The sequence below is a fragment of the Pseudophryne corroboree genome, chromosome 5 (assembly GCF_028390025.1).
Source record: "Pseudophryne corroboree isolate aPseCor3 chromosome 5, aPseCor3.hap2, whole genome shotgun sequence".
Taxonomy (NCBI): Eukaryota; Metazoa; Chordata; class Amphibia; order Anura; family Myobatrachidae; genus Pseudophryne; species Pseudophryne corroboree.
The window spans coordinates 267,014,926-267,040,502 of NC_086448.1; the positions used below are offsets into that span (position 1 = coordinate 267,014,926).

Genomic DNA, 25,577 nt, shown 5'->3' on the forward strand with positions numbered 1-25,577 from the left:
GCCGTATAATTCTCAATACTTTTGGTATGAGAGGCAGAGGAGGAAACACATACACCGACTGGTACACCCAAGGCGTTACCAGCGCGTCCACAGCTATTGCCTGCGGATCTCTTGACCTGGCGCAATACCTGTCCAGTTTTTTGTTGAGGCGAGACGCCATCATGTCCACCATTGGTCTTTCCCAACGGGTTACCAGCATGTGGAAGACTTCTGGATGAAGTCCCCACTCTCCCGGGTGAAGATCGTGTCTGCTGAGGAAGTCTGCTTCCCAGTTGTCCACTCCCGGGATGAACACTGCTGACAGTGCTATCACATGATTCTCTGCCCAGCGAAGAATCCTTGCAGCTTCTGCCATTGCACTCCTGCTTCTTGTGCCGCCCTGTCTGTTCACATGGGCGACTGCCGTGATGTTGTCCGACTGGATCAACACCGGTTTTCCCTGAAGCAGAGGTTCTGCCTGGCTTAGAGCATTGTATATTGCTCTTAGTTCCAGAATGTTTATGTGAAGAGACGTTTCCAGGCTCGTCCATACTCCCTGGAAGTTTCTTCCTTGTGTGACTGCTCCCCAGCCTCTCAGGCTGGCGTCCGTGGTCACCAGGATCCAATCCTGTATGCCGAATCTGCGGCCCTCCAATAGATGAGCACTCTGCAACCACCACAGAAGAGACACCCTTGTCCTTGGAGACAGGGTTATCCGCAGGTGCATCTGAAGATGCGACCCTGACCATTTGTTCAACAGATCCCTTTGGAAAATTCTTGCGTGGAATCTGCCGAATGGAATTGCTTCGTAAGAAGCCACCATTTTTCCCAGGACTCTTGTGCATTGATGTACAGACACCTTTCCTGGTTTTAGGAGGTTCCTGACAAGCTCGGATAACTCCTTGGCTTTTTCCTCCGGGAGAAAAACCTTTTTCTGAACCGTGTCCAGAATCATCCCTAGGAACAGCAGACGAGTTGTCGGCATTAACTGGGATTTTGGAATATTCAGAATCCACCCGTGCTGTTTTAGCACTTCCTGAGACAGTGCTAATCCCATCTCTAGCTGTTCTCTGGACCTCGCCCTTATTAGGAGATCGTCCAAGTATGGGATAATTAATACGCCTTTTCTTCGAAGAAGAATCATCATCTCGGCCATTACCTTTGTAAAGATCCGAGGTGCCGTGGACAATCCGAACGGCAGCGTCTGAAACTGATAGTGACAGTTTTGTACAACGAACCTGAGGTACCCCTGGTGTGAGGGGTAAATTGGAACGTGGAGATACGCATCCTTGATGTCCAAGGATACCATAAAGTCCCCCTCTTCCAGGTTCGCTATCACTGCTCTGAGTGACTCCATTTTGAACTTGAACTTCTTTATGTACAGGTTCAAGGACTTCAGATTTAGAATAGGCCTTACCGAGCCATCCGGCTTCGGTACCACAAAAAGAGTGGAATAATACCCCTTCCCTTGTTGCAGAAGAGGTACCTTGACTATCACCTGCTGAGAGTACAGCTTGTGAATGGCTTCCAACACCGTCTCCCTTTCGGAGGGGGACGTTGGTAAAGCAGACTTCAGGAAACGGCGAGGTGGATCTGTCTCTAATTCCAACCTGTATCCCTGAGATATTATCTGCAGGATCCAGGGATCTACTTGCGAGTGAGCCCACTGCGCGCTGTAATTTTTGAGACGACCCCCCACGGTCCCCGAGTCCGCTTGAGAAGCCCCAGCGTCATGCTGAGGCTTTTGTAGAAGCCGGGGAGGGCTTCTGATCCTGGGAAGGAGCTGCGTGTTGCTGTCTCTTCCCTCGACCTTTGCCTCGTGGCAGATATGAATAGCCCTTTGCTCTCTTATTTTTAAAGGAACGAAAGGGCTGCGGTTGAAAAGTCGGTGCCTTTTTCTGTTGGGGAGTGACTTGAGGTAGAAAGGTGGATTTCCCGGCTGTAGCCGTGGCCACCAAATCTGATAGACCGACTCCAAATAACTCCTCCCCTTTATACGGCAAAACTTCCATATGCCGTTTTGAATCCGCATCGCCTGTCCACTGTCGCGTCCATAAAGCTCTTCTGGCCGAAATGGACATAGCACTTACCCGTGATGCCAGTGTGCATATATCCCTCTGTGCATCACGCATATAAAGAAATGCATCCTTTATTTGTTCTAACGACAGTAAAATATTGTCCCTGTCCAGGGTATCAATATTTTCAATCAGGGATTCTGACCAAACTACCCCCGCACTGCCCATCCAGGCAGTCGCTACAGCTGGTCGTAGTATAACACCTGCATGTGTGTATATACTTTTTTGGATATTTTCCATCCTCCTATCTGATGGATCTTTAAGTGCGGCCGTCTCAGGAGAGGGTAACGCCACTTGTTTAGATAAGCGTGTTAGCGCCTTGTCCACCCTAGGAGGTGTTTCCCAGCGCTCCCTAACCTCTGGCGGGAAAGGGTATAATGCCAATAATTTCTTTGAAATTATCAGCTTTTTATCAGGGGCAACCCACGCTTCATTACACACGTCATTTAGTTCTTCTGATTCAGGAAAAACTATAGGTAGTTTTTTCATACCCCACATAATACCCTGTTTAGTGGTACCTGTAGTATCAGCTAAATGTAACGCCTCCTTCATTGCCAAAATCATATAACGTGTGGCCCTACTGGAAAATACGGTTGATTCGTCACCGTCACCACTGGAGTCATCGCCTGTGTCTGGGTCTGTGTCGACCGACTGAGGCAAAGGGCGTTTCACAGCCCCTGACGGTGTTTGAGTCGCCTGGACAGGCACTAATTGATTGTCCGGCCGTCTCATGTCGTCAAACGACTGCTTTAGCGTGTTGACACTATCCCGTAGTTCCATAAATAAAGGCATCCATTCTGGTGTCGACTCCCTAGGGGGTGACATCCTCATATTTGGCAATTGCTCCGCCTCCACACCAATATCGTCCTCATACATGTCGACACACACGTACCGACACACAGCAGACACACAGGGAATGCTCCTAACGAAGACAGGACCCACTAGCCCTTTGGGGAGACAGAGGGAGAGTTTGCCAGCACACACCAAAAGCGCTATATATATATCAGGGATAGCCTTATAATAAGTGCTCCCTTATAGCTGCTTTGTTATATCAAAATATCGCCATAAATGTGCCCCCCCCTCTCTGTTTTACCCTGTTTCTGTAGTGCAGTGCAGGGGAGAGACTTGGGAGCCGTCCTGACCAGCGGAGCTGTGAGAGGAAATGGCGCCGTGTGCTGAGGAGATAGGCCCCGCCCCTTTTCCGGCGGGCTCGTCTCCCGCTATTTAGAAAAATTAGGCAGGGGTTAAATATCTCCATATAGCCTCTAGGGCTATATGTGAGGTATTTTTAGCCTTTATAGGTACTCATTTGCCTCCCAGGGCGCCCCCCTCCCAGCGCCCTGCACCCTCAGTGACTGCCGTGTGAAGTGTGCTGAGAGGAAAATGGCGCACAGCTGCAGTGCTGTGCGCTACCTTTAGAAGACTGCAGGAGTCTTCAGCCGCCGATTCTGGACCTCTTCTGATTTCAGCATCTGCAAGGGGGCCGGCGGCGTGGCTCCGGTGACCATCCAGGCTGTACCTGTGATCGTCCCTCTGGAGCTTGATGTCCAGTAGCCAAGAAACCAATCCATCCTGCACGCAGGTGAGTTGACTCCTTCTCCCCTCAGTCCCTCGCTGCAGTGATCCTGTTGCCAGCAGGAATCACTGTAAAATAAAAAACCTAGCTAAACTTTCTCTAAGCAGCTCTTTAGGAGAGCCACCTAGATTGCACCCTTCTCGGCCGGGCACAAAAATCTAACTGGAGTCTGGAGGAGGGTCATAGGGGGAGGAGCCAGTGCACACCACCTGATCGGAAAAAGCTTTACTTTTTGTGCCCTGTCTCCTGCGGAGCCGCTATTCCCCATGGTCCTTTCAGGAACCCCAGCATCCACTAGGACGATAGAGAAATCTGGATAAATACGAACTTACGTTAATTCTGGTGTTAAGAACCAAGTAAATCCGAACCTGCACATCTCTAATAATTATGTAACTGGCACGGAGTTGGACACAGGATTACTGCTGAGTTGGATGCTGATAATTATGCAAATGACACTCTCCTAATTACCAACTCTCTGCAGCTGTGCTGCTACATGTCCATCAGCCTCCTGACTTTCACAAGAGACAAAGGCTGGAGTTAGGTAATAAAGCATTCCAAACCGGAGTGCTGCTACACATAGTAGCCAGCTTCCAGATTACTAGGAAACGGACAGAAACACAAACAGAAATGAGCCACAGCAGCGACTCATAACAGTGTGTTATTGCAAGCGACTGCATTCCCAAATGCACAGCTGCGAGCATTGGAGATCGTGGCCAGATGCAGAAACTGCACCTGCCATAGGCCTGTGTAATGGTGCCTATACACTTGTGAGATAATCGTTACTAACCTTCGATTTCGACCGCCTCTGTGAGAGAAATCGGGGGATTGTATGCACATTCTAGGTACCTTTCGACGTGATGCGCAGTCACGCCGGTCGAATCTCGCGTCTCAAGATAGTATGTGCTGCACTTAATTTTTATCGAGTCGCAGTGCGATCATGTGTCTTTAAAACCACATGCTATATATCGCACTGCAATGTGCGATGGGCACCCGCTGGGAGCGGCCAGAAGCCGCTCCCACTCGGCGGTGACGTGCCCATCACGTGATTACCATGCGATCTATCGCATGATCGCATGGTAATCACTTTGGCAGTTCAGGTGCGATTTCATCGCACCTAAACCAGCGGTGCGATGCCCCCCGATGTCGCGTTGCGGGGCATCGCACAAGTGTACTATAAGTTTTGATGCGGTGACCAATGGTGACTTATAAGGATACACCAATCGTTATTACAATGTGCACGTGCACTAAAAGTGGGTGTCTCAGTCCTTGCACATTCAGCAAAACAGATGTACATGAAAGAAGGAGTCTGTAGCAGCATTTGCATAAACTCGCTGACAGGCGACCCCCCAATACACACTGTTGCATGCGACTCAGAATCAGGCCCACTGTGGGTTAAGAATTTTGATGTACTGTAGAAGCACTCAATAAGAACCCAAAATGGTAACATATCTTTAAATATAGATATATTTTTGATGTTCTCAACAAACTTATGCTTTACAGCACAGCACAGTAGAAGATCATAAACCCTTATACACAAATATTCTAGGTCTGGCATTTACTGCATATGTACTGTGTGTCATCCACATGGAACCTGAAGCCCGTCCAGAGAAGACATTGTATGTGGTCAATCCAATTAACCGTAATGATATCGTAGGAGCAAATCATTGCAGCAGACGCACTTTAGCACGGATCGAACTCGCTCAAAAGTGCTTGCTGCCCCATATAGAGTAGCGAGCAATTTTGTGCGAATTTAGACAGAATCCAGGCTGTGAAGGAAGAGAGATCAGGTGCTGTTACTGACGTTTAAACGAAGCAGCAACAGCACTTCGCACCCTTGACAGCTAATTGGATTGACCCCAATGCCTGAGTTCCTAGTACATTAGTGCTGATACAATTTCCGAAATGCTAGCCTTGATTGTATAGTGCATCTCCACTTGCGTATCAGAGACTTTGGGGCTGATGCAAAGTTGACGTATTCCTGTTTGTGGAGTGTAGCACAAGATCCAAAACAACTACAGTAGATGCATAGAATCATATATATTCCAATCACATCTGCACTGACTGGAGAAGCATAACTGGTTTGTTTCAGGAGAAGGTGTAGTCAACATTGTCAAATGCCGCAATGATATCTCATTCTTTACATCTTCTCTTGTTGAGCTTTCTCTGGGTACCACCTCTATGCTATCTAAATGTACCGCTCTTCTCAGTCCTCCCTTATTTCACCTGTCAGTCATCTCCTCCTGGATGGCACATTGCTTCCTGAAGCTCAATATTTCTAAAACTGCTCTCAACATCTTTCCCCAGTCAAGATCCCTCCTCTGCTGTCCTCTCCCTCTCAATTGGCAAAGTCTTTCTTCATTCCCTAAATCCGATGTCAAAGTATTACCCATGACTGTGCCCTCCCCCCTCCCCATACAGTCCCTTTTTACAAACCTGTCATTTCCACCTTCATAATATTTCCAGAATAAAACTCTTATTCATTCACTTGTTTCTCACCTCGATTACTGTAATCTGCTCCTCCCTGACCTTACTAAATTCCACTTCACACCTCAAGTCTAACTTTAACTCTACTGCCTGCCTCATTTTCCTCCCATTTCTCTACCTAGTCTCACTCTTCCTTTTCTCCTTAACCTCACCTCTCCTATTCCCCCAGCTAATGATTTCCTTACACACTCTCTCCAGCAGTCTTCACTCTGCTAATGATTACTGTCTCACCTCTTCCCTTATAACCACTTACCACTCCTGTATTCAGGATATCTCCCAGGCTACTCCTAACTCCTGGAATGCCCTCCTTGCAACATTGGACTTTCATTCAGCCTCCCAATCTTCAAGCATGCCCTTATTACTCATCATTTTTAATTCTAGTTTACCAACCTTCCGCCTAAATTTGTAGTCTCTGCCCTGTGTCCATAAATAGCTCCTGCCATCATGTTAGGGCACTACAAAGGGATAGATAGTAACAATATTCTATGTGATAAGATCACATACAAATATTAATATATAAGATATCTGTTAGAGACCACTGACCAAGAGAAGGTCCTCAGCTTGATTTAGCAATATGTTTAGCTTTTGCCCTATTTGTAAACATTAACTTGCAGGTTAATATACAGACTTCTCTATAAAACAACAAAAGGAAACAATTCAATAATGTGGATGACTCAGAGATAATGTATTCTCATGGACAAATAGATATATTTTTTAGAGCATCCGGTGAAATTAAAGCATAATGAATGCACTTTGAAGAGAAACACGTCAGTATTAAATATACCAGCACAGACTGAACGTTATTGCTAAAGTCTCCTGTATGTAATAAAACTAAGCTCTTTCCCACAATACGCTTATAAATCAAACACTAAAACATTTCAGCACCACATCACAGGCATCCGTTTTCTACTCTGTTAGCTACAGTATTTGAAGCAGTTTTCCTTTCATCCTGTACAGGAAGGCATTAAACGGATTATTCAGGGACTATCAGAACACACAGAAGGTATGCTGCTGCACTGAATCATGGGTGGTAAATGGGAAGGCTGGGCAGGCAAGCAGTAAACAGCATTGTTTGAAGCAGCTATTAGAGTTTATTCATGTGCACCATGAACATAGGAAAACACATATACACACACACACACACACACACACACACAAGATATTGGTGCTCTGGGTAACAGGTCATTCTTACAGCTTGGCTGATATTGAGATATGGACTTGACAATAATTTACCCTTAACGTCACTGAGGCAGGATTATAGTCATTTGTATGGCTTTTTGGGGGGTGATTGTAGATGTGTTCGATGTTGGTGCCAGAGCCATCTTGCCAATAAATTGACTTCTTGTGCATTTTCCTGCTACAGAGATTTATTAGGACATATTTAACAGCAACTTGCTGACTATCATATGGGCCTTTAAATAATGGCGGTATTGGTTGTAGAGTTCTAAGCACGGTGTCTTAGTCTACTTTTTACGGAGGAACTCCCTCAGGTACACAATTATTTTCTTTCCTCTGCAATCTCGCTGCTATTTATTCTACTCATTTCAGACATTGTCATTGCATATATTATTTATTGACACCTCTAAAAGCAGTTGCTGAATATATATATTTTTCTCCTGTTATGTAATTATGATACAATACTGAGTTTCTTCTCACTTATATCAATTCGATTACTGCATGACCAGGAGACACACATATACAACTACCATTTTTGGGGTGTAGTTGGGATTCCTGGGCTCAGTATACCAATATCCAGGATCCTGAACGCAAATATCCTGGGGTGGTTAGGGTTAAGCTGCGGGAGGGAGGGTTATGTTTAGGCTGCGAGAAGGGAGAGTAAGAGTCAGGCTGTGGGCAAGGGAGGTTAAGGTTAGGCTGCGGGGAGGGAGGGTTAGGTTTAGGGCTGCAGGAAGGGAGGGTTAGGGGAGGGAGAGGATTATGGTTAGCTGCCTCCTGCGCCCATTGGGATTTTGAACAGTCAGAATGCCAGTGTCAGTATTCTGACCGCCGGCATCCAGACTGCTGGTATACCATACTCAACCCCCATTTATACCGGTGATCGCTCAATTAAAAATCAGTATTCTTGCTGACTATGAGGGGCTAGTTATATACTGTAAATGTGAATCATACACGATTATTCCATTATCCATGAATTTATCATCACCTTAGGACATATGAATTACAGTTGATATTTGTCTGATATTACAACAAAATCTGCTACTTGTATTCTTATACTGGGATTATTTATTAGGAACAACCAATTTCCTGCCTTTTAAACACCATTTATTCTAGGTTTTGATCACTATATTGGGGAAATCCAGTATAATCATTACTGTATTTAAACAGTGATGCTGGATTACTGCTCTAAATAAATCTGTTTGGTGTTGATTATTTTCCCGATATACCATGATAATTAATATCCACATATTGTGATCTTATTTTATCATAGCACTGAAATACTGTTGTTAGATTACTACCTAAATAACTTTGTTTAGTGTTGATTACCTTCTAACAATACTGTAATACCATACTTCCCAATATTGGTGGTTCAAGGAGCAGTACCCTATGCAACCATGACTGGAAAGGGGGTGGAGCCTCAGGGAAAGAGGCGGAGCTTTGTGGCACCACTGTTCCTGTCGTTGTGGGGGCATGTTCAGTACTCTCAGAGATGCTGGGCTGCCCCAAAGCTCTCCCGGCACTGTAAATGGATGCGTGACTTCTATTCACATGCGCCTTACCCGCTACAGCAGTGGTGTGTGTGCCCTCCCCCAAAGTAATTGGCACTATCAGAGCAATTCATTTGTTGCTCTGATTGGGCGCCCTTTGATTTATACGTGACACATACAGTGTCTAATCCCGTCTAAAATCCTGGTTGGGGTACCAAAACCACAGACTTTACACACATAAATGTCACCACCCGCTGCTAACTGGCGTCTAAACGGAGCAACAATTGAATTGTGCCGGTTTGCACCCCCTAGTGGTAGCCATGGATGAAAACAACTGCATCGCCCCTTTAAGAGTACATGGTATCCAAATCGTATGCCATCATATATTGTGAAAAATGTAAATGGTAAATGTGCCCTCAAGGTTAAGTTACTCATGCTTCAAAATTTTCACTTGATTAAAAGTACTAGTTTATTCCAAAGTGAGTATTTCAGGCAGTGTATCACTTTCTTCAAGGCCCTATAACTAGAAAAGTGGAAGAAAATCAGAGAAAAAGATTCTAATATCTCAACAAGTGTTAGAATAAATTAGAATGCTTAATAGCTATTCAAAAGGTGGCGCCTCATTCCAGTTTGGCTCTGCACAATCTATCTGCATATATCCAGCACCTTCTGGAGGGAATGGAATGAACTCCAGAGTACACCCTGCCCAATGTAGTGGGGTTGCCGAAAGATTAGAGGCTTTTGTAAAGAGGTCTACAACCTCATTAGCTCTATCATGGGGATTAAAATGTCACTCGGTCTCTATTACTCACTACTCCCACCAACAAACTCAGCATACAGCCAAACTACTAAGGTATATACACAATGCACTTTGATCTTATTGTTAGGGCTACCATTTAGAATAAAGTACTAACATTATATATCATTACCCCAATAAATTCCACAGCACCTGTTCTAATTGGATCACCTATGTGGTAGCCTTTAGATCTAGATTTTGCAGTTTTGGGTCCACTTCTTCCGCGTTTTAACTAGCCCTACTACCCAATTCCTGACACACTGACTGGTATCATAATTTATAAAACAGGGGTCTAACAAATAACATTAAGAAAATAATATTGAACAGTTTTCTATAAAACCTATACAAATTATATAGCTATGCAGCATGTCATTTTCTGCTTGCACTTATTTATGCACATTCTTTCCCATCGCTCAACCCAATACTTAGCTGAAAAAACTGATAAACGTTATAATAACAAAACAAATTCTACGAGTAGATTTCATTTGGCTCTGTCATAAACCTTCTTGATAGTACTTGATGGGTTCCTATCTGCTATGCCTTTAAACAATGCACAGACAAGGGTGCTCTAATTGTATATGGTTGATAGATCTACATTAAAAAGGTCTACAGTCAATAGGTCGACCCCAAATGTTCAACATGCATTAGGTCGACAGGTTCAAAATTGCTGACACGCATATGGTCAACACAAGTTTTTGTTTTTTAAATCACTTTTTTCAACTATTTCATCCTTTACCATCCACGTTGACTACAATTGGGAATAGTAACCTGTGCCAAGCGCAGCGGTAGCAAAGCGAGGCACCTTGCCTGAAGCGTGGCGAGTGAAGCGGAATACTAATGGGGTTTTCTTGTTGGGTAAAAAGTAGGAGGGGAAAAACACCCCCAAAAATATATAATGTCGACATTTTGACACTGTTGACCTTTGTCATGTTGACCATTTGGGATTGACTTATTGACTGTAGACCTTTTTAACGTAGCTCTTTTGAACCATACCTGCTCTAATCTCATTCAGAAGTAAAATCGCTGTATCCTATATACAGTATGTGTGAGACGGCAGGAATATTCTGCAAATTTGCCTAAGCTGGGCAGCTCAACAGAATTTGCAACACTAAACATTACTTGAGGCTGACATTAATTGCGGTGGCCATTTTCCTGGCAGTTTGCACAGTAGGGGAAATCACTAAGGAAATTGCTGCAGCAACATTTTCCCAGAGACCTGCACCTCTTCTTGTAGACTCTAGCACTGCAGTAGAGTCTACTAGCGCTTACACACTGCGGCCAGCAAGAGAGGGGGGGGCCTGACGGAGACTGCACACGAGCATCCTCCTCTATTATTCCGCCCCTGCTAGTATGTGTGTGATTTTCTAAGATATTATACACTTCTTTTATTCATGTCTGAATAAGCAAGTTCCTAGAACCATAAACAAGCACTTTCAATTGTGCTTGTTTATGTGGGATCTCCTGTGCCATCTCATTACTGTTTATTTATAAAGTGCAGACATGAGACAGGGTGCGTAGGGCCATGCTAATGCGATCTAATAATCTAGAGGTGCTGTGTGTTGTTATTCCCTTAATTATTTACTTAATTTCTAAGCAATCTGACTATTTTAGAAATTAAGCAAACATCGCTCCATGTGTAGTTGTGCCAGCAACAGCGATGCGCTGCCCTGCGCGTTTCTTTCGCCGGGTATAGATTGGGCATACATGTATGCCCAATCTAGTGAGATCGCTCACTTCGCCAGGTGAAGTGAGCTTTGTTTGTTTGTTTTGTTTTCCTCCATCGCTCAGCACACAGCGCACACATTGCGCTGTGTGCCGAGCTTGAGAGATGTGTGCTGAGCATTCTATGCTAGATGACTCAGCACACATCTCCGGGACAAATCTGCCCGTGTGTACGGGGCTTTACGGTGCACTAGATCATTGATATGCAGCAGGACTGAGACGTAGAGGTCAGTAAATCAATGCAATTGTGAGTGTTGAAATGACTTCACATGCATTCCTCTATTGTGATGAGCTCCTGCATCCACAAACAAACACAGTGCATTTTAGGGCACAGTCTTTGTGGGGGAGCGACAAACAGCTCAAAGCAAAAGCTTCTATAATAAAATTAATGGGCATATATGTAAATTTTCTGTGGGTTGGTTACTGCTACAGCAGTCCAGTTAGGAGAAAGAGCCGCACAAGCAGGCAGTCAGCAATGACATGACACGTCACAAACTGAATCACCATTCTCAGCTACTAGAAAAATAGAGCACAGTTCTCGTTGCCATTTTACTTCTTCATTGTGACTGTGTATATCTTTATCCCTTAATAGGAAAACATTTCAAGCAGGAATGTAATAAAATTATCATTATATTACATAGCACTTTACAGAAAATATTGAATCAATTACATCAGTCCAGGCCCCACTGGAATTTTAAGTCAGAGGGGTACATTTACTAAAGCTTTCTTTACCACACTGTGTCCATTTTGCCAGCAGCCAATTTGCCTACTAGTATGTATTTTGAATCAGGGAGAAAAAGGTAACCCATAAAAAAACACAGGGAGAATAAATGTGTGACAGTGTCTGTATATATGAAAGACTGTTTCTAAAAATGAAAATAATAAAATGACTATAATAATATCATATCTGAATAAGATCACCTTCTTGGGCCAACATATCATTGGGGTTACTACATATCACTGTGGCATTCTGGTTCCTTAAAAAAAGCGGTTTGTAATAGATTGCGTTTGATCTAAAAAAATTTTTTCAAATTGATGGATACCAAATAACCACGTGATGCCCTAATACCACTTCTGCTCTATGGAATCCTGGAAAGCATCCTGGAAAGTCCAAACTATTTTTCTTAGAATCAGTGGATTTTATCTATAGTTGGCCAATGGATGTAAATTGAAATAAAAAAAATAATAAAAATAGTAATAACAAAATTATTTATTTCAGATTTTTTTTAAATGTATTTTTGTTGTATTTGGTTTATTGTAGGAAAAATGTAAAAGTATTGGTATTCTCACAAGTTATAAATACTTTTACAAATACTAGGCAAACGAATGTCAAACTTTCTGCTTTAAAACAGACATTTTAGCCAAAAGGCTCTCATGTTGTGTATCTTACCTAATGGAAATAATAAAGAATCATATAAATTGGCATATCTCTCCCAGGGTTGCTTTGACAAGTTTGAGAAGGTGCGGGTCCATGAAAAATAAGAATTTACTTACCGATAATTCTATTTCTCGGAGTCCGTAGTGGATGCTGGGGTTCCTGAAAGGACCATGGGGAATAGCGGCTCCGCAGGAGACAGGGCACAAAAAGTAAAGCTTTAGGATCAGGTGGTGTGCACTGGCTCCTCCCCCTATGACCCTCCTCCAAGCCAGTTAGGTACTGTGCCCGGACGAGCGTACACAATAAGGGAGGAATTTTGAATCCCGGGTAAGACTCATACTAGCCACACCAATCACACCGTACAACTTGTGATCTAAACCCAGTTAACAGTATGATAACAGCGGAGCCTCTGAAAAGATGGCTCACAACAATAATAACCCGATTTTTGTAACTATGTACAAGTATTGCAGATAATCCGCACTTGGGATGGGCGCCCAGCATCCACTACGGACTCCGAGAAATAGAATTATCGGTAAGTAAATTCTTATTTTCTCTATCGTCCTAGTGGATGCTGGGGTTCCTGAAAGGACCATGGGGATTATACCAAAGCTCCCAAACGGGCGGGAGAGTGCGGATGACTCTGCAGCACCGAATGAGAGAACTCCAGGTCCTCTTTTGCCAGGATATCAAATTTGTAGAATTTTACAAACGTGTTCTCCCCTGACCACGTAGCTGCTCGGCAGCGTTGTAATGCCGAGACCTCTCGGGCAGCCGCCCAAGATGAGCCCACCTTCCTTGTGGAATGGGCCTTAACCGATTTAGACTGTGGCAGGCCTGCCTCAGAATGTGCAAGTTGAATTGTGGTACAAATCCAACGAGCAATCGACTGCTTAGAAGCAGGCGCACCCAACTTGTTGGGTGCATACAGTATAAACAGCGAGTCAGATTTTCTGACTCCAGCTGTCCTGGAATATATTTTCAGGGCCCTGACAACTTCTAGCAACTTGGAGTCCTCCAAGTCCCTAGTAGGTGCAAGGCACCACAATAAGCTGGTTCAGGTGAAACACTGACACCACCTTAGGGAGAGAACTGGGGACGAGTCCGCAGCTCTGCCCTGTCCGAATGGACAAACAGATATGGGCTTTTTTGAGAAAAAACCACCAATTTGACACTCGCCTGGTCCAGGCCAGGGCCAAGAGCATGATCACTTTTTATGTGAGATGCTGCAAATCCACATATTTGACTGGTTTTAAACCAATGTGATTTGAGAAATCCCAGAACTACGTTGAGATCCCACAGTGCCACTGGAGGCACAAAAAAGGGGTTTGTATATGCAATACTCCCTTGACAAACTTCTGGACTTCAGGAACTGAAGCCAATTTTTTCTGGAAGAAAATTTACAGGGCCGAATTTGAACCTTAATGGACCCCAATTTGAGGCCCATAGACACTCCTGTTTGCAGGAAATGCAGGAAACGACCGAGTTGAAATTTCTTTGTGGGGCCTTCCTGGCCTCACACCACGCAACAAATTTTCGCCACACGTGGTGATAATGTTGTGCGGTCACCTCCTTTCTGGCTTTGACCAGGGTAGGAATGACCTCTTCCGGAATGCCTTTTTTCCCTTAGGATCCGGCTTTCCATCGCCATGCCGACAAACGCAGCTGCGGTAAGTCTTGGAACAGACATGGTACTTGCTGAAGCAAGTCCCTTCTTAGCGGCAGAGGCCATAAGACCTCTGTAAGCATCTCTTGAAGTTCCGGGTACCAAGTCCTTCTTGGCCAATCCGGAGCCATGAGTATAGTTCTTACTCCTCTACGTCTTATAATTCTCAGCACCTTAGGTATGAGAAGCAGAGGAGGGAACACATACACCGACTGGTACACCCACGGTGTTACCAGAACGTCCACATCTATTGCCTGAGGGTCTCTTGACCTGGCGCAATACCTGTCCCGTTTTTTGTTCAGACGGGACGCCATCATGTCCACCTTTGGTATTTCCCAACGGTTTACAATCATGTGGAAAAAACTTCTCAATGAAGTTTCCACTCTCCCGGGTGGAGGTCGTGCTGAGGAAGTCTGCTTCCCAGTTTCCATTCCCGGGATGAAAAACTGCTGACAGTGTTATCACATGATTTTCCGCCCAGCGAAAAGTCCTTGCAGTTTCTGCCATTGCCCTCCTGCTTCTTGTGTCGCCCTGTCTGTTTACGTGGGCGACTGCCGTGATGTTTTTCCCACTGGATCAATACCGGCTGACCTTGAAGCAGAGGTCTTGCTAAGCTTAGAGCATTATAAATTTACCCTTAGCTCCAGTATATTTATGTGGAGAAAAGTCTCCATACTTGATCACACTCCCTGGAAATTTTTCCCTTGTGTGACTGCTCCCCAGCCTCTCAGGCTGGGCTCCGTGGTTACCAGCATCCAATCCTGAATGCCGAATCTGCGGCCCTCTAGAAGATGAGCACTCTATAACCACCACAGGAGAGACACCCTTGTCCTTGGATATTGGGTTATCCGCTGATGCATCTGAAGATGCGATCCGGACCATTTGTCCAGCAGATCCCACTGAAAAGTTCTTACGTGAAATCTGCCGAATGGAATTGCTTCGTAGGAAGCCACCATTTTTACCAGGACCCTTGTGCAATGATGCACTGTTTTTAGGAGGTTCCTGACTTGCTCGGATAACTCCCTGGCTTTCTCTTCCGGGAGAAACACCTTTTTCTGGACTGTGTCCAGAATCATCCCTAGGCACAGCAGACGTGTCGTCGGGATCAGCTGCGATTTTGGAATATTTAGAATCCACCCGTGCTGATTGTAGCAGTATCCGAGATAGTGCTACTCCGACCTCCAACTGTTCCCTGGACTATGCCCCTATCAGGAGATCGTCCAAGTAAGGGATAATTAAGACGCCTTTTCTTCGAAGAAGAATCATCAATTCGGCCATTACCTTGGTAAAGACCCCGGGGTGCCGTGGACAATCCAAACGGCAGCGTCTGAAACTGATAGTGACAGTTCTGCACCACGAACCTGAGGTACCCTTAGTGAGAAGGGCAAATTTGGGACATAGAGGTAAGCATCCCTGATGTCCCGGGACACTATATAGTCCCCTTCTTCCTGGTTCGTTATCACTGCTCTGAGTGACTTCATCTTAATTTGAACCTTTGTAAGTGTTCAAAAAAAAAAATTTTTTAGAATAAGTCTCACCTAGCCTTCTGGCTTCAGTACCACAATATAGTGTGGAATAATACCCCTTTTCTGTAGTAGGAGGGGTAATTTAATTGTCACCTGCTGGGAACACAGCTTGTGAATTTTTTTCCCATACTACCTCCTTGTCGGAGGGAGACTTGGTAAAGCAGACTTCAGGAGCCTGCGAAGGGGAAACGTCTCGACATTCCCATCTGTACCCCCGGGATACTACTTGTAGGATCCAGGGGTCCTGTACGGTCTCAGCGCCATGCTGAGAACTTGTCAGACGCGGTGGAACGCTTCTGTTCCTGGGAATAGGCTGCCTGTTGCAGTCTTCTTCCTTTTCCTCTATCCCTGGGCAGATATGATCTTATAGGGACAAGAGGACTGAGGCTGAAAAGACGGTGTCTTTTTCTGCAGAGATGTGACTTAGGGTAAAAAACGGTGGATTTTCCAGCAGTTGCCGTGACCACCAGGTCCGATGGACCGACCCCAAACAAGTCCTCTTCCTTTATACGGCCATACTGTGCCGTTTGGAATCTGCATCACCTGACCACTGTCGTGTCCATAACATCTTCTGGCAGTTATGGACATCGCGTTTATTCATGATGCCAGAGTGCAAATATCCCTCTGTGCATCTCGCATATATAGAAATGCTCTATAGTCAATAAAATACTGTCCCTGTCAAGGGTATCAATATTTTTAGTCAGGGAATCCGACCAAGCCACCCCAGCTCTGCACATCCAGGCTGAGGCGATCGCTGGCCGCAGTATAACACCAGTATGTGTGTATATACTTTTTATTATATTTTCCAGCCTTGTCAGCTGGTCCTTGAGGACGGCCCTATCTATAGACGGTACCGCCACTTGTTTTGATAAGCGTGTGAGCGCCTTATCCACCTTAAGGGGTGTTTCCCAACGCGCCCTAACTTCTGGCGGGAAAGGGTATACCGCCCATAATTTTCTATCGGGGGGAACCCACGCATCATCACACACTTTATTTAATTTATCTGATTCAGGAAAAACTATGGTAGTTTTTTCACATCCCACATAATACCCTCTTTTGTGGTACTTGTAGTATCAGAAATACGTAACACCTCCTTCATTGCCTTTAACGTGTGGCCCTAATAAGGAATACGTTTGTTTATTCACCGTCGACACTGGATTCAGTGTCCCTGTCTGTGTCTGTGTCGACCGACTAAAGTAAACGGGCGTTTTAAAACCCTTGACGGTGTTTTTGAGACGTCTGGACCGTACTAATTGTTTGTCGGCCGTCTCATGTCGTCAACCGACCTTGCAGCGTGTTGACATTATCACGTAATTTCCTAAATAAGCCATCCATTCCGGTGTCGACTCCCTAGAGAGTGACATCACCATTACAGGCAATTGCTCCGCCTCCTCACCAACATCGTCCTCCTACCTGTCGACACACACGTACCGACACACAGCACACACACAGGGAATGCTCTGATAGAGGACAGGACCCACTAGCCCTTTGGAGAGACAGAGGGAGAGTTTGCCAGCACACACCAAAAACGCTATAATTATATAGGGACAACCTTATATAAGTGTTTTCCCTTATAGCATCTTAATATATATATATAAGCATATCGCCAAATTAGTGCCCCCCCTCTCTGTTTTAACCCTGTTTCTGTAGTGCAGTGCAGGGGAGAGCCTGGGAGCCTTCCCTCCAGCCTTTCTGTGAGGGAAAATGGCGCTGTGTGCTGAGGAGATAGGCCCCGCCCCTTTTTCGGCGGCCTCGTCTCCCGCTCTTAACGGATTCTGGCAGGGGTTAAATATCTCCATATAGCCTCCGGAGGCTATATGTGAGGTATTTTTAGCCAAAATAGGTATTCATTTGCCTCCCAGGGCGCCCCCCTCCCAGCGCCCTGCACCCTCAGTGACTGCCGTGTGAAGTGTGCTGAGAGGAAAATGGCGCACAGCTGCAGTGCTGTGCGCTACCTTTAGAAGACTGAGGAGTCTTCTGCCGCCGATTCTGGACCTCTTCTTACTTCAGCATCTGCAAGGGGGCCGGCGGCAAGGCTCCGGTGACCATCCAGGCTGTACCTGTGATCGTCCCTCTGGAGCTGATGTCCAGTAGCCAAGAAGCCAATCCATCCTGCACGCAGGTGAGTTCACTTCTTCTCCCCTAAGTCCCTCGTTGCAGTGATCCTGTTGCCAGCAGGACTCACTGTAAAATAAAAAACCTAAGCTAAACTTTCCTAAGCAGCTCTTTAGGAGAGCCACCTAGATTGCACCCTTCTCGGCCGGGCACAAAATCTAACTGGCTTGGAGGAGGGTCATAGGGGGAGGAGCCAGTGCACACCACCTGATCCTAAAGCTTTACTTTTTGTGCCCTGTCTCCTGCGGAGCCGCTATTCCCCATGGTCCTTTCAGGAACCCCAGCATCCACTAGGACGATAGAGAAAGAAGCATTACCGCAGTTACTGTAAGTGGTCAATACCTTAGTACCCCAACATACTGTATAGTACTTATTTTAGTTGTGTGGTCTCACCATTGTTTTCACATCTCTTGCATTTCCTACCCATTTTACCTTTCCTCTTGTTGAGTCTTATGTGTGATGACACAATTAAGAACCGCCTCCTCTCCTTCCTGTATATATCTGTTACTCCAGGCTGAACGGTGTGATCTTTGTCTGGATTTTACATTAGCAGGAGGCACAAAGGAAAGTGACTTAAGTTGCTTTCAAACATATAATTCCAGCTTCAAACTCGCTTAGACCTGGGACACAGAGCATGGGCTGAAGACAGGGCTACCCTTTTCACACATGAGTGATGTCCCAAGATATTCCTGGGTTGTCACCCTTCACACTGGACCCAAATCTACCATATTTTGGCATTCAATAGACACTTGGAGATTAGTCATCTCCAAGCACTACTGTCCCCGGCCAATCAATGTCTTTTAGGGGTGACATGGGTCATTAAGACCCAGGTCGCACCTTCACACCTAAGCTGGGTTGTCGACCCTGATTGTAAGTCCGGAGAAAAACCCTGACAGCAAGCAGAGTCATGGACCCAGGACTGCCAACCCGGGTAGACCCTTTCAGACATTTTGGCTCAAAATGACATATTGGAGATATTCAATTGTTTGAAAAGTCGGTTGGGTGTCTGTTTTTTCCTGTCTATTAGATAGGAAAAAACAGACACCCAACTGACTTTTCAAACAATTGAATACCGCCCATTGTCCGACTTAACGTCTAATAAGTACCCAGCTTTAGGCTTTTAGGGCTCATGAGCAGGACCCTCCACCCTGTTGTTCTCTCCACCAGCACCTCCTATGTGTATAATCCTTTCTGTTACCCCACCACAAAGCATTGGGGAACACGGTTTTAATGTCACTCACTTTGTCATCTCATAATTTCATTGTTTAATTTATCCCATTGTACAGTCTGTTTGTACTTTTATATATTAAAATGGTTGTGCTTCAATGTAATTTTTTACCATGCAAATAAAATAAAGCAATCATAAACACACTTCAGTTTTTTGTATATGTAAATCACGTGAAAAAAAATATCTTGTGAGGTATGCCAATGCCATTCTATACCACCTACACTATTCAGCCTATGTAGCTGTATTGATGTAATCACAGTGTTACTCTTTGAACTACTGTACAGCATAGATTTTCTATATTATATTATATATATATATATATATATACACATACACACACACACACAAATATTATATATATATATATATATATATTAAACTATATTCTAGATTAAAAGGTGGTATTTTATTTATTACCATTATCATAATGATTTCCCGACATACTGTGAGTTACCACCTGATAGCCAAACCTCTTTACTCCATAATCCTATTCCTACAAAGGATTACCATGGTTAAGACTGTTGTCGAGGCATTCCATGGCAATCCATCATTTTACTATATTTATCATGATGGGGAGGGGCTTGTATTCATGGCCATTGCAGATCACCTTGGTCCAGTGGTGATGAACATCCATGGTCCCAAGCATTACGTGTCCAGCTGCACTCACGCCTGTGTGATCTGTAAATATCACTGTGTGTCCTAGGCAATAAAAAATGGTAAATATGTAACTGGAGTTAATAAGTAAAAATAAAATACTACAAAAAAGTTACATACATTATAATATATATTATGTCAAATACAAAAATAAAAAATAAACAAAAATACCTAGCAATCTTTTCCTTTCCAGTGCTAGAAAATACATTCTGGGAATTGTAGCTCCAAAAAATATAGATAACTATAAACTTTGCTTAGCTCTCTTCTAAAATATAGGACAGCCGAATGAGATAAATGATCCTAATGGGAGAATACCATTAGATTATTATATCTGGATTACATAGAATGAAACTTGACAGATATTTTATGCACATATACTCATAAGATAAATACTGAGAAAGGATAAGTTTAACTAAGAATCGCAAGATTTACTCAAAATGTTACGGGCACAAAATTGCTCTCACAGCAAAAATATTTTTGACCGCATAATTGGAAATTTTATTATTTACACACACACACACACACACACTGTTGTTCACAAAACTAAAATCTTTAAATTATAATTACTCATCAATATTTGAATTATTTTTTGGGCCCTTTAATGGAGTATTAATTAGTGATAACGTAACATATACGTTCAATGTGGCTCTTTATTACTGTATGTTCTGCCTGGTCAGATAGTTCACAATACATGTATTGTGAGACAGCAAGGAGTTTATTTGCAAGAGCGCAAAAACAAAAAAAACATACCTCTTTTTGGATGCACACTCAGTGAATTTAAATAAAAAAATTTACTTTTATTCGATCTATATTAAAATATAAAAGGGAAGACAGGAGTGTAGGAGTAAAAGAGAAATTTCTCCCCATAGTAAAATATAAAAGTTACTACAGGTTGAGTATCCCATATCCAAATATTCCGAAATACGGAATATTCCGAAATACAGACTTTTTTGAGTGAGAGTGAGATAGTGAAACCTTTGTTTTTTGATGGCTCAATGTACACAAACTTTGTTTAATACACAAAGTTATTAAAAATATTGTATTAAATTACCTTCAGGCTGTGTGTATAAGGTGTATATGAAACATAAATGAATTGTGTGAATGTACACACACTTTGTTTAACGCACAAAGTTATAAAAAAATATTGGCTAAAATTATCTTCAGGCTGTGTGTATAAGGGGGGTAATTCCAAGTTGATCGCAGCAGGATTTTTGATAGCACTTGGGCAAAACCATGTGCACTGCAGGGGAGGCAGATATAACATGTGCAGAGAGATATAGATTTGGGAGTGGTGAGTTCAATCTGCAATCTAAATTACAGTGTAAAAATAAAGCAGCCAGTATTTACCCTACACAGAAACAATATAACCCACCCAAATCTTACTCTCTCTGCACATGTTATATCTGCCCCCCTGCAGTGCACATGGGCCCTCATTCCGAGTCGTTCGCTCGTTCTTTTTTTTCGCATCGCAGTGAAAATCAGCTTAGAGCGCATGCGCAATGTTCGCACTGCGACTGCGCTAAGTAATTCTGCTATGAAGAAAGGATTTTTACTCACGGCTTTTTGTTCGCACCGGCGAACGTAGTGTGATTGACAGGAAATGGGTGTTACTGGGCGGAAACACGGCGTTTTATGGGCGTGTGGCTGAAAACGCTACCGTTTCCGGAAAAAACGCAGGAGTGGCCGGAGAAACGGGGGAGTGTCTGGGCGAACGCTGGGAGTGTTTGTGACGTCAAACCAGGAACGACAAGCACTGAACTGATCGCACAGGCAGAGTAAGTCTGGAGCTACTCTAAAACTGCTAAGTTTTTTTTGTTCGCAATATTGCGTAAACTTCGTTCGCACTTTTAAGATGCTAAGATACACTCACAGTAGGCGTAGACTAAGCGTGTGTAACTCTGCTAAATTCGCCTTGCGACCGATCAACTCGGAATGAGGGCCATGGTTTTGGCCAACTGCTAAAAAATTTCCTGCTGCGATCAACTTGGAATTACCCCCCAGGTGTATATGTAACATAAATGCATTCTGTGCTTAGACTTAGGTCCCATCACCATGATATCTCATTGTGGTATGCAATTATTCCAAAATACGGAAAAATCCCATATCCAAAATACCTCTGGTCCCAAGCATTTTGGATAAGGGATACTCAACCTGTATTACTATACCTCCTATGTTGCAGCTAAAGAAAGCCTCTAGATCTGAAATACACAGCGATAATGGTAGGGCTGGCAGATCATAATAGATTATGCCAGCCAGGCGATATTATGAAAAGATGACTTCTAAGACATAGGCCCTCATTCCGAGTTGTTCGCTCGTTAATTTTTTCGCATCGCAGAGATTTTCCGCTAACTGCGCATGCGCAATGTTCGCACTGCGGCTGCGCCAAGTAAATTTGCTAAGAAGTTTGGTATTTTACTCACGGTATTACGAGTTTTTTTCTTCGTTCTGGTGATCGTAGTGTGATTGACAGGAAGTGGGTGTTTCTGGCCGTTTTATGGGTGTGTGTGAAGAAACGCTGCCGTTTCTGGGAAAAACGCGGGAGTGGCTGGAGAAACGGGGGAGTGTCTGGGCGAACGCTGGGTGTGTTTGTGACGTCAAACTAGGAACGACAAGCACTGAACTGATCGCACTGGAAGAGTAAGTCTCGAGCTACTCAGAAACTGCACAGAAAAATCTTTTCGCAATATTGCGAATCTTTCGTTCGCAAATCTGCTAAGCTAAGATTCACTCCCAGAGGGCGGCGGCTTAGCGTGTGCACTGCTGCGAAAAGCGGCTTGCGAGCGAACAACTCGGAATGAGGGCCATAGAGTATTGGATATAGTTAAGTCGTCTACAGAAGTATCAGGCACCAACGCCAGAAGTTATTATAGAGTTTTTATATTAGTGCTACAATTTTAAATAGCAAAACTGTAACTATTAAATCATTTGTGGTGAGAAAGTTCACAGGCAGGGGTGTAGCGAGGGTGGTTCCGGTGGAGCGCGAGCTCCGGAAAAGTTAGAGGGTGCACTGCAGCCTGACCCTTTCCTCCCTCCCCTCACTAGACCACCGGCCGCTGTACAGGAAGCCGCAGAGTAAGAGGAGGAGAAGCAGAGGGGCACACACTGACTCGCAGACTAGGTAGGGAACAGGGCAGGCCAGAGACTACAGCAGGATACACCGACTGCCAGAGCTCTGCCACCCTCTTTAGATGTCTCACTGTCTGTGCAGCAGGATTTCTTCTGTCCTGCAGCACCACTCTCTGCCCCTGCTGCTGCAGCACCTCTTTCTGTCCTGGCTGCTGCAGCACCTTGCTCTGCCTCAGCTGCTGCAGCACCCCTCTAAGCCTCAGATGCTGCAGCACCTCTCTTTGCCCTGGCTGCTGCAGCACCTCTCTATGTCCCAGATGTTTCAGTACCTCTCTTTGGCTCTCATTCCGAGTTGTTCGCTCGCAAGCTGCTTTTAGCAGCATTGCACACGCTTAGCCGCCGCCTACTGGGAGTGAATCTTAGCATAGCAGATTTGCGAACGAAAGATTAGCAGATTTGCGAATAGACATTTCTGTGCAGTTTCTGAGTAGCTGGAGACTTACTCTGCCATTGCGATCAGTTCAGTCAGTTTCGTTCCTGGTTTGACGTCACAAACACACCCTGCGTTCACCCAGACACACCCCCGTTTCTCCAGCCACTCCCGCGTTTTTCCCAGAAACGGCAGCGTTTTTTCGCACACACCTATAAAACGGCCAGTTTCCGCCCAGAAACACCCACTTCCTGTCAATCACACTACGATCACCAGAACGAAGAAAAAACCTCGTAATGCCGTGAGTAAAATACCTAACTTAATAGCAAATTTACTTGGCGCAGTCGCACTGCGGACATTGCGCATGCGCATTAGCGACTAATCGCTCCGTTGCAAAAAATATATAACGAGCGATCAACTCGGAATGACCACCTTTGTCCCATCTTCTGCAACACCCTATCTGCCCCAGCTTCTGCAACACCTCTCTCTGCCCCAGCTGCTGCAGCACCTCTTTTTGCCCTTGCTGATGCTGCACCTCTTTCTGCATTAGAAGATGCAGCGTAACATATACAAGTGGCTCTCCAGTGATGTAACGTGTATAAACAGCTCTACTGTGGCATAATGTGCATAAGCGGCTCTACTGTGATGTAACGTGTATAAGTAGCGCTGGCTCTACTGTGGTGGTGTATGTATAAGCGGCTCTACTGTGGTGTTACGTGTATAAGGGGCTCCACAATGTGGTGGAATGTGAATAACAGACACTAATGTGCGGTGTAATTTGAATTGGTACTATTCTGAGGCCACATTCCATCCCCATGAAGCCATGCCCCTATATTTTAGTTGCATGCCTTCGGCACACACTGTCCCTGTTTTTAGCTTGGGGGCACCCAAAGGAAACTTTTGCCCTGAGCTCCACAAGGTCTAGAACTGGCCCTGTCACCAATTTAGGATTTTTAAATATTTTTTTCCTTTTCAAATGTAACATGCCCCCAATTCAGTACAGAGGAGGGTTTCCAAAACATACCCTTGCTCCGGGTGCCATGGCACCTAGCTACACCTCTGTTCACAGGTCATCAACTTCCAACAATGATGGTTTTAACAAGAAAACCATGAGCAAAGGATAGAGCAATCTCTGTCTCGGAAAAAAATGGTATACACTGTGTAGTAACAATGTGACAACACGTACACCTAATTAGCACTGAGCATCAAATAGTGCTTGGTATGTAATGTAGTACCAAGTCCTATAGAGGGCATATATATAATATTACAATGCAGTTCCTATGAAAAAGATGGCACAGACAAAAACAATATAATGCAGTTCCTGTGGATAAGATGACACAGACATAAAGTAATAGATACTAATTGTACTCTTTTCTATAGTTCATACAGCAAGACATATCACAGAGGCATGCAGGTAAATTAATTCCACTATGTATAAAGGTAATTCAAGGGGGAGATAACTGCACGTCTTGTGTAAACTGTGTAATTGCTCTTTGATGGACACTTCCCATCAGCTATACTTATTAAACACAGGAGCTGTATAATTGTTCAGTGATATCCAAGTTCTATGCACATGGGTAGTAAAACACATTGCAAGAGGTATGAAATGACACGACCATTGTCATGGTGTATAGTAATTGCAAGGTAATAGTGTAATGTGTTAAAGTCTAAACCAGCTGTCCAGTAGCTTCTACTGCCTGTCCATGTGTATAATACAGTGAATATACGGTGAGAGAGCAGACTGGCTGGTTTAAGAATAAAGGAAGAAGATGCATTTCTGCTGTTGGGGGCAGCCCTGTTGTCATTTAGGACATTGCAGGGCAGTGTCATTAGTGTCCCCCAATTAAAGAACAAGGAGGTAGATACCTTTGAGTAGATGTGCGGTGTGCAAGAGTGTAGTCAGAGTTTTTTTGTTTTTTCCTGGTGCCTGGCACCCATGTGTGCTCCATGGGATACTGGAAAAGGGGTGTGTTGCGTGTTTCGCCCAACCTGTGCGCTTTTTTCTTTTTACCTACCAAAAATCACTGAAAAACATAGTAGATATTCATACTTAGAGGCAGCTGTACAGAGTCTTGGAGAGTGATAAAGTGGAGAGAGATAAACTACCAACCAATTAGCTCCTGTCATTTTTCAAACACAGTCTGTCACATGTCTGTTAGGAGCGGATTGGCTAGTACTTTCTCTCTCTCCAAGGCACAAAGTCGTCTTATTACACCTTA

General features: G+C 44.3%; 1 protein-coding gene across 2 annotated transcripts in view; it reads right to left on the bottom strand.

Annotated features, from left to right (window-relative positions):
* TCAIM (T cell activation inhibitor, mitochondrial) overlaps window positions 1–25,577 on the bottom strand; it is a 139,344-nt gene that overhangs the window by 22,160 nt on the left and 91,607 nt on the right. For both annotated transcript variants that reach the window (XM_063922306.1, XM_063922307.1), the window contains exon 8: window positions 19,816–19,907. In XM_063922306.1, the coding sequence (XP_063778376.1) occupies window positions 19,816–19,907 (92 nt within the window). The remainder of the gene's footprint in view (window positions 1–19,815; window positions 19,908–25,577) is intronic.